General features: G+C 47.3%; 1 protein-coding gene across 1 annotated transcript; it reads right to left on the bottom strand.

Moving 5' to 3' along the window:
• Positions 1–6,293: 6,293 nt before the first annotated feature.
• LOC136557538 (serine/threonine-protein kinase pim-1-like) lies at positions 6,294–8,137 on the bottom strand. The gene is made up of 4 exons (XM_066551523.1): positions 8,102–8,137; positions 7,292–7,655; positions 6,719–6,895; positions 6,294–6,397 (listed from the first exon to the last, which is right to left on the bottom strand). Exons 1-4 carry the CDS (start codon positions 8,135–8,137, stop codon positions 6,294–6,296), a joined length of 681 nt encoding a protein of 226 aa, XP_066407620.1.
• Positions 8,138–10,468: the final 2,331 nt, after the last annotated feature.

Below are 10,468 nucleotides of genomic sequence, written 5' to 3'. Positions count from 1 at the left end.
GAAACATTGTGAGCTTTCATAAAATTTCAAATAAAACCTCTCCAAATCTTGAACAAGAGCCCACTGTACTAAAGTGGGAAGATTGAAAGTAAAGATTTTCCTCCCTCTGAAAATGATAGAAGGAGTTAGATCTTCTGTTCTATGGGAATCCCAAACAAAAAAAAAAACAACACCAAAAAACATTTCATAATCATCTTGTTAACATTTTAAGATTTACAAAAATCTTCTTGCACTGTGCATGTTCCATACTCAAAATACTTCATCTTGCCCCTATATTACAGGAAAGAGTGCAAGCTTGGAGAAAACCAGGGCATAAACTATTAAAACACTTCATAAATTTAAAGAAATTCGTTGAATGACACCTTGAAATGAAGCCCACAGGTAGAGTACATTCCCTCCAGAAAAACTACTTGTAATTGTCAGTTGCATTCTGCTGAACTTCCTGACTGCAGCCTGGAGAGTTGATAAAATCTGGTAATGAAATGTCTATTTTTAAGCTAAACAGCTATGACAACAAAATGCTTGGAGATATTTTCAAAATACATGACATCTTTCTTCAAAAATAGAACCATTTTTATTCAAAAGCAAAACCCACCACATTTAGTTATGGATGACTGATATCAGATACTTTATTTTAAGGTAAGTGTAAAAGGCAGATTAAGTTTCCATGTTATTTTGCACAAGATTTTTATGGTATAAAAGACATCCCCATTTTATATAGCTTTGAGCATCATCCTAGCAAAGGTGAGTTGAAAATTGGCACTCTCCTTGTTGCTGTAGGGATGGACACAGGACAACCACACACACTTGTGCAGCCACAGCAATGGATTCTCTTTTATTACAAGCTGTCCTTAAGTTTTATACTCCTAACAAAGCGTGATCTTAAGTCATTAGTTACATCAAAGCAGTTCATTATATTAATTGGACAAAGAAATAGCTTATTGTATTTTATTGGTACAAAGCAATTAATGTCAAGAATTCATTGGCAAGAGTTTACAATAAATTATTAAGCCACTTATGCTGCTCACTAAGGCACCTATCCTCTAATTGCAAATATCCCTTGTGTGTCTGTTTTATTGGTTTCCATGCTAACAGCCTTGCTTTCTTCCTTGCTATGGATAAACCCATATTTTATCAATTTCTTCTTCTGTTAGCTCAGTTGTTTGGCCTGCAGACCAGCTGCTAAGCCTGTCTCACTGTGATGTTGGCCAGGTCATTCTCCCTTGAAGAGTGACTGAACCCACTAGCAAAAAATGAGGTCATAATAAACAAATACTTGACATTACAGGGAATTGGTGCGACTCAGTGTAGCATTTGAAAAGCCATTTGCAGTTCTAGAGCATTTAGCAAATGCTAAGTCCCATTCTTTTCTTGTTCAGAACATGAAGGAGTGACCTGCAGTACTTATGAAGAGAAATAAGTGAGACCACAGCTGTGGCCAACCACGGCTTCAAAAATATCATGTGCCATAAATAACTATAAGTGGCACTTTGCACCTTTTTGACCTCCTCTTTTTCCACTTGATATTCCAAATGGTTCCCTGTCTCAAGAAGAGCATGTATTTGTGACTTGGAGTTTGCTGAAATATCTTCTGATTGCAGCAGCCTGACGTGGTCTGAGTTCGACAAATTTTACAATGTGACACTTTATTAAGCTGAAATACACCAGTCATTTCAAACAAACATTCAATTTCATAAGCTAAAGATTGGATTCTATAAGGTTTTTATTCAAGATTGAGCATTTGCATATTTATTAATCTTAGATCAGAATTTAGAGCTCTGTCTGAACTCCAAGCTGTCAATCCTTTGATACACAGTAAAGAGCTCTTTGGTCTCTTCATTCTTTGAACTACAACAGCAAAATTGAAGATTTCACTGGGACAATTCCTTCCTCTCTTCTTTGAGATTAGAAAGTTATTTCAAAACTTTCCCTTTTTTTAAGTTTTTTGATTTTTTTTAATCCTTATTTCTCTTTAAAGCTACCATGCATTTAATCAAGAAAATGTTGATTTTGTTTGAATGCTGATTCTCCTTGAAATACCTCTCCCAGCAGAGAAATCCCATAAGAATAGCGTTAAACATTTTTCATTGTGAATTCAGAAAATTATTGCAACTGTATCTGCTGTCTTTTAAAAATCCTACAGCTTGTGGGAATACATATCCTTTCTGGCATATAAATCAATAAATACAGAATTCCAAAATGGAAAGATTATACAGTGCTCCTTTCATAGACTATCAAATTAACATTGTGATACTCACTTGCCTGCCACCAAATTCTATTTTGAAATTCCTTGTTATTAAATGTTGACAGTACTCTAGAGAGCAATCCAAATTTCTGTGACTGCTTTCAAAAGTTTAAGGACCTTGCGCACTGAGGCTCCCAAAAGGCTGTCTGGTCTCCACATTTTAAGCCTTAGGGAACAGATATATGATCCTTTATGAAATATCTAGCATTCCTTTAGTTCTGGCACAAGATTCTGATGGGAATAGCAAACATACACATGGAGAAGCCTTGCACACACTTCCCTTCACTTTGCTAGTGCACTGCCTCATTCAGATTTCTCTTTTCTTGGCAAGCCTCAGTAGCCAAACCTATGCCTTATTAATAGATTCGCTGTGGTTTCTGCAATATCACTGGATGCCAGTAATTGCCCAATCTACAGCAGTAGATGTCTTAAAATACCATGAGCCCCACTGGTATCTAATTATTTACCTGGAGCCAAATTCTGCTGTTAAACCCATGAAAACATCTTCCCAGTACTAATTTTCACCTTACTAATTTTCATTTACTTCCTGTGGCAAATAACCAAGCTGCTGATCTTTACTTCCACTCCCCACTATCAATTATTTTGACTCCAAGACAACAAAGGCTGTGATTTAGAGGCAAGCGGAGCATAATAAAAACATGCAGAAAGTCTGTTTTTAAAGCATGTTCTCACACCAATACTCTATACCCAAGCACAATTTTAATCAGGTGAGAAAAGGAGAAAAAGAAGGAGGTTTGTTTGACAAATTAGAATTAACTAACACTTTTCAGATATTGAATGGTAGTTGCTATACATTGAAAAGCTTGAAAATCAGACCTTATTCCTTGATATAGGTAATTGCTATTGAAAAATTGCTCATTTCAGGGAAATACTGCACTTCTGCCAAGTGCAGACCAAGAAAAATGAGGTTACAATAACTAGCTATAGGATAAAGTGTGAATTATTTACCATGCTTGATTCACATGCATAATTCTTAACAGAAAAGCATGCAAATCAGATCAGACAATTCCACACAATAATATAATTACTAATTTCATACCCAATTACTTCATCAGTGTCTGTAATTGTATTATTTAGAGCTACAGATCTGATAATATTCTTGTTTGCATATTTTACAGACAGCTAGTACATTTTTGGAGTCTATGTAGATACTCAGTATAGAATTTTAAACCCCAATTTCTATACTTCAGATATAAAGATAAGGCCATATCCTTATAACAAATATTTTCATCTAACTGTAGAAGAATATCTTCAACTTCTATCTTTCTCTGCTTTGGAAGGCATAAACTGTACTCTGTTACAAATCAGAGTGATTTTTTCAATGGCAGAAAACATAATTCAGTATTTGTTTGATAGAAAGTAGACAGAAAATGCAGAGTAGCCTTTTACTTAAGTAGTAACCATTGCTGCCATTAAGCCTTAAGTAACAATCAACTTGCTGCTGCTGCATTTGACAGATTCAGGTAGAAACTTAACAAAACTCTATTCAATATTCAGAATTTCTACTGATGGTTATCTTCAACACACTGTTCTAATTTGCAGTTTCTATGACAACTGGAGCAGCACTAATTTCTTCAAATCAAAAGGAAACATAATTCAATTTTTATATTTAAACAAGAACAGGCACAATTTTCTTTGAAAGCTGTTCCAGCAGATTGAGCATATATAGATCTACATATGTATCTCCATTTTAATGCAAAAACCATAGCCATATATATTCCATTTCAAAGATTTACCAAAGCAGAGAAAAGAGCAATCTATTTGAGCAACCTATTTTTTATGCAACATTAGGAAATTTTAGTCAGTACTGAAAGAATTGTACTTTTACCTTTTAAAAATATTCACTACAAACCATGTGAATTTCTTTAGTTAGATGGAATAAAACAATGAAAAAAGCAGCATAAATATTGTGTTTCTTTGTCAAAGAGTTTCCCATAATCCTATATGATTATGAGGCATAGGATCTTTTTTTTCCCATACACCTGTTGCTCAAGTTGAACTCTCTGAACCTGACAAAGAGAAGCACAAATATCTATAAGCTATTGTAAGATTATGACTCAGTGTATTGATTTCAGTGGTACCAGTCATACATTTGTGTAATGCCTTTTCTAGTAACTCCAATTCCTTAAATATATTGTGGTCTTAGCCACAAAAAGTCTAATGGCACCAGAAAAGTACAATGCCAAAATAAGCAAAATTCATCACACCCACTGAAGGTATTTGTGATTGAAGAAACAGGTTATTTTTTGTGCTGTTCCTGTATCTCTACTTCTCTTTAGCCTTACTCCTTGCTAAATGTTCTTGCTGTATCACTGGGCAGCCAGGCAGCCCCCACACAGGGCAGCACTGGACAGCTGAGGGTCAGGGAATGGGTTCTGCACCACTACAGAGCCCCCCAGCAAACCAGCTCACCTGTCCAGTCTCCCTTCAAATAGTGAGGGATTGACATAAAATACATGTATGTGAAATCAACATTTTTTCAAGTCACTGCTATTCTGCCAGAAAAATAATAGCTGGGTCTAAAATTGTGTACTGGAAAATAGACTGGGAATTAATTTTCTGATTTAAATCAGAACTTTACTGAGTCCATCCTTCTTCCTCTAATAATTCTGTCTCAGTTAATAATAATAATAATAATAATAATAATAATAATAATAATAATAATAATAATAATAATAATAGTCTGTTAAATTATTTCTTTTCCTTGAAAAGCCCCTTCAGAGGGAGCAGGAAATACAAAAAACATCTTGTCAAACACAGTGGAGGAGTGTTGTCATCTGTTTCAGTTGTGGAGATAGCCTTTCTTAGCTTTTTGGCTAAGAGAAGAGGAAGAGGAACAGGAAGGCCAGTCATCCCAAAAGAATAGTCATATCACATTTGGAATCACTTCTCCACACAAGGGAACACTTCAACCACTTGTTCTGAAATCACTCCTAAGACAGGTCTGGACAAGCTAAAAGCACTCATATCCCTTTGTTTCTGCAGAGCCCAAACTAAGTAGCCCTCACGCAGTGAAATGTGGCAGGAGGGAAGTACATGGCCACTCTATGTCCAAGACATTTAACATAACAATACAGTGGGATTGATGAGGAAGGAACATGAAGGCCATGATTTTATCCTGGCACATTTTGCTGTGCGAGACATCTCTCCAGGGCTTTAGTCCTTGCAAGGCTGTAATTTGCGCGGTGCTGCTTCAAGCTGGGAAGAGCCTTGCAAAGAGCACAGCGATTTGGTGGCGCTTTGCAGCTCCCTGAGCAGTCTGAAATCTGCTCTCTTCATGCTCCAAGCTGAGGCTTTGCTGGCCCTTTTCCTCTTGTCAGAGGTTTGAGCATCCAATTTATTTGTGGTGGCTGTGGCCAAGAGGGCCCCCAATCCCTGCTTGGCCCAGGGCACGTGGGGCTCAGACGGCAGCCTGGCTCTAGCGGGGCTGAGCTGGAGAGCCCTGGGCTGTGGGAGGCTCCTCCCTTGCTGGGAGGAGTTTTTCTGGGGAGGAAGAAGGCTCTGGCATGAGCCACGAGGCCCGGTGAGCATTTGCCTGCTGCCGATGGGAGGGAAAGAAAGAGGAAGAGTTCACCGGGCTCAATGTGAAATGACGTTCTGCTGCTTCTGGTTCTTCTCAGAGCTTTGGAGAGGAGGCATCTCTGTCCCTGATACACGCTGATCCTTGCAATGCACACAGGGACCCTTGTGTCACTTCAGGAGACACACCAAGAAGCCCTTGTCACTTTCAAAGGGCAGCTGTTGTTTCACTGTTGCATTTCTTGGCTCGGTCAAACCCCTCCTACCCGCACTACAGCTTGTGCTTGGAGACACAAAAGTAGCAGCCTGGAGGAAAGGCATGGAAAGCTTGACAAAGGCTGAAGGGAGCCCTCTGATTTCCCCTTTTCCCAAGAGGTTTCTTTAGCTGAAGTTGCTGACAGGGACCAGACTTGACACGCCGCAATGGGTTTGTTGTTGTTTTATTTCTCGGGTCCTCAGTCCTGCATGGGATTCTGTAAGTGGGTGCTGCAGAGGCTCCAGCAAGGCATCAAAAACGCCTGCCCTGCACCCAGGGGTGGCGCAAGATCTCCTCCAGCTCCGGCCTGTCCGCGGGGTTCTTGGCCAAACAGCAGCGGATCAGGTGCTGGCACTCTGGGGAGAGAAGGCAGACAGCGCCGGTCACTGGCAGAAGGCTCCTGCCCAGCTGCCCCCGGCGCCCGCAGGGCCCAGCCGCGCTGCGTGTGCTCGGGGCTGCGGCGGCCTCCCGAGCCACTCTACCCCGCGGGAAGAGAGCGGCACGGCGGGACACGGCCGCCTCCTTGGGCCGCACGGGCCACGCTGACCCCGTGGGCACGGGCCACCTCCCGTGGCCGGCCCTGGGGGCAGATGGACGGTGCGCGGAGCTGCGTGAGGGCCGCGCCGGGCTGCGCGCCACCTGCTGCCAAAGCCGCCTTGTTGGGGCCGGAGACCAACCTGGAGAGACCTGCTGCCAGAAGAAGAGCTGCCCCAGCACGTTGGCATGGTCATCCTCGAAGGGGAGGGTCCCACAGACCATGACGTACAGCAGCACGCCCAGGGACCAGACGGTCGCCGCGTGGCCGTGGTAGCAGCCCAGACAGATCCACTCGGGCGGGCTGTAGGCGTGCGTTCCTAGGGGAGACAGGCGGTGCTGTCCAGGCGCGGGCTGCTGCCTTCCAGAGCCCGGCGCCAGGCTCCTGGCTGAGGCAGGGGCTGCACCCACGGCCACAGCTTCCCCCCCGAGGCCACCCTGCGTCCCCCAGCCAGCTGGCCAAAGCCAAGGAACCATTCTCCGAGGCAGAGAAGGCCAGAGGAGCGGCCCGGGCCCTTGCTGGCCTGCCGAGCAAGGAGGCCCGGAGCCAGCTTTTGGCGCCCCCCTCTGTGGGCAGGGCCGGCAGCCGGCTCCCGGGGCACGGCGTCTGCCCCGGGCCAAAGGGCAGCTGGCTGAAGGCCGCAGCCCGCAGCCCAGCAGGGAGTGGGGCCCTGCCGTGCCTGGCACTGGGAGCAGGGCCCGGGCCCTGGGCTCACCGGCAAACCGCGTGTAGGCCCGCTCCTGGAGGAAGGTGCCGCAGTCGAAGTCGATGAGCTTCAGGTCGCCGCTCTCCGGGTCCACGAGGAGGTTCTCTGGCTTGATGTCCCGGTGCAGGACACCGCAGGTGGTGCAGTGCCGCACGGCCTCCAGCACCTGGACGAAAAGCCAGCGCGCCATCTTGCACAGGAACTCCTGCTCCAGCAGGAACTGCAGGAGATCCTGCCATGCCTCCGGACGCTCCAGCACCAGCACGAAGCTGTCAGGCAGCTCGAACCAGTCGAGGAGCTGGATGATGTTGTAGCAGCCAGAGCCCACCTTCTCCATCAGCACGATCTCCATGGGCACGCGGGTGCCATCGGGCTGCGAGGAGGAGAAAATCAGTGCCTGCGGCAGGCCTGATGCTGCCCTGGGGCTGCTGCGCTGCGCCCTGCCTGGGATGGCCCCGTGCCCCCTTGCGCAGCCTCCCTGGTGCTAGGGCTTCCTCCCGCCCAGGGGATGCTTGGGGGTGCCCCTGCCCGGCCCCGCCGCCGCTGTTTGGCACAGCCGGGCCCGCAATGCTGACAGGTCTCCCTGAGCCTCTGTGAGGGATGGAGGCTGTCAGAGATAGCAGAGGCTCCTGGCAGGATGCAGGGTCTCTGACAGCCTGAGGTTCTTGCAGGGATGGCGGCTCTCCCCTGCTGTGCCATCCTTGCAGGCCTTGAGGCTCTCCCAGGGATGGAGAATCTTGCTGGGAGCAGCCTCTTGAAGGGATGGAGGCTTCGGGAGGAGCTGGTCAGGCCACAGCAGGGCAGGTGGCCTAGCTTCACCAGCTGCTGCAGTTGTTTCCACAGCGCCTGCCACATCCCCGAGTAGAGCGGCGCCCGTGTCCCCTTGGGATCTCAGAGCAGCCGCATCAGCTCCTGCAGCTCCTGGGCCAGAGCCACGCAGGGGCCGCAGCTGCAGGGCCTGCCCAGGGGGCTGGCGGGAGCACGTGGCCGCTTGCGCCGAGTGGCCCGAGGCCTGCAGGGCCTGGGAGCCGCAGGGGCTCCTCGGTTCCTGCGTGAGCCTCCGGGCCGGACCCCGGGGTGCTCGCTCCTCTGCGCTGTCCGTGCCCGCCGGCTCGGTGGTTGCCGGTGGCCAAGGGCCCACCAGACAGCCCCAGCGGCCAGCAGCAGGACAAGCACAATCCCCAGGACGGCGCCGTCACTCATGGCTCCGGCACGTCCCATCGCGACTGCACTGGAGGCCGCGGGCGTTGGCCCGGCTTATCCAGCGCCAGCGCGGTGATGTCACAGTGCTGCGGCCGGCACAGCCCTGGGACATCACAGCCCTGCATCACGCCAGCACTCAGCCCCTCTGTGCCCTCATAGGCCAGCCTGCCTCCGGGAGCAGCAGAACCGGCTCGTGGCTGAAGATGGACATGGCCAGAGAAAGCTGCTGGCAGGGAGAACGGGAGCTCAGCCTGCTGCAAGGCATCGTTCCCTGGAGCGAGGGCCGCGCCTGGAAGAGCGCTGGTGCCAGCAGCATCAAGCTCATGGCTCCCAGGACGTTTGTTCCCAGCTGGAAACACCCACTAATGTGTGCCTGAGAAGATAGATCCTCCAGAGACAAAGGGAGTTGAAGTTCCTCTGTCTCTGGGGAGCTCTCCTGAACTGCCTGTTGAGGACAGGAAGAGTTTCTTGTTAGCAGCTCACTGACTTCTGCTGTGCCTCTGCTCTAAATAAATCGGGGTTTGCCAAGGAGCGCTCATTGTGCTCCCACTGCTCTAACTTGGACTGGGATTCAGTTTCTTTCTTCCCAGTAGCTGGCATGTGTTGGGTTTGTATGGGAATGCTGTGCCCCAAACAAGGGTGCTTTGGTTTCTGCTGAGCAAGGCTTGCCCTCTTCAAGGACTTTGCAGTCCCTTGGTACACCAGTGCAATGGTTTCCACTGGGAAGGGAGGGGTGAGTGTTGAAGACAGAGGCAACGAACTCATCATAAACTCCTTTGCCATGTCTCTGTCCTTGTTTGAGAGGTGACCATCCACACCCTGGAAGGGGACAAGATTATTTCAATGTTATTTCTACTATGGGTGTTTTGGATCCCCCTCTAGCAGGGGATGCTAGAGGACAAGCCCTTAGCTTAGCATTGTTGGGACCAAACAAGGCAAAGAGTCATGGGTTTTCTCATTTTACTTCTTCCCCCATTTGTCATCCAGACGCCAAATGAAGACCTGTAAAAGCCTAGCTCTTCCTTGTATTTAATGTGGTTTTTTATTTCTATTTATATAACCACAAAAAGCAATGAAAGAAGAAATGTGACTGGTGCTCACGATTGCTGTGTGAAGGCTTTTTTTAAAGGCTGGTGTATTTATGTTCTCTTTTTCCACTCTGAGCTTGACTTTTCCCTTCCTTTTTTCAGGTCTGCTGCATTGGGTGTCCCAAGGAGGGATGGAATCCTCAGCAAGGGTCTTAGAAGTTTGTGCTGATTCTGCTTTTTCTGAAGGTGTATCAAAGTGTGCTACCAAAATGACTGTTTTCTCCACTGGAAAGCTTTCCCTCAATGACCATCAGTGCATGTTTGTGTTTTAATTGGGTAACCAGATGGACTACGAAAAGCCAACACCCGCAGTAGATTTCTGTTTGGTTTGTGTCTGTGAGAGGTGGGCTGTGTGCTGGAGAGGGAGAAGCACTGTTGGAGAGTGGCAACAGCCCCAGGTGTGACTGTGAGGATGATGAGGGGTTGGCTCTTGCCGGGGGCTGTTTTAGGGGGACAGTTTGCCTCTGTGTCCTTTTGCTTGGAGCTGCTGGAGGAGAGGGGTTTATGGGGAGATCCTGGGGTGTCTTATGGAAAGACGGTGAGAGCTTCTCACAGGGTCTCGGGGAACACCTGGAAATGCACTTGGATATGTGGAGCATTCCTCAAGGAGGTGCCAAGGGACAAAGCTTTGTGCTGGGAAGCAGCAGCCTGTGTGGATTTTCACTGGGGACTTTTCTCATTTCCCTTTTCAATTTTATCTTGTCAATCCCTCCCCGGTGCCCCCAGGAAAAAAATGGGGGTTATGAGGACAAAAGAAACTCAATTTGAGGGAAGCAAGTTCTCTTCCATTACTGTCTGTGTTTGAACTGGTGGGGGGGGGGGGGGGTCGCCCTTCACCTGTGGTTTTAAGGGTATTGCTTGAAGGAAAACCTGCCTTTTCCAGGGTGACAGGGAA

The sequence above is a fragment of the Molothrus aeneus genome, chromosome 6 (genome assembly GCF_037042795.1).
Source record: "Molothrus aeneus isolate 106 chromosome 6, BPBGC_Maene_1.0, whole genome shotgun sequence".
In the NCBI taxonomy this organism is placed as follows: domain Eukaryota; kingdom Metazoa; phylum Chordata; class Aves; order Passeriformes; family Icteridae; genus Molothrus; species Molothrus aeneus.
Note: the sequence above shows the minus strand (reverse complement) of the source record. Positions and strands in the feature narration are given on the sequence as shown.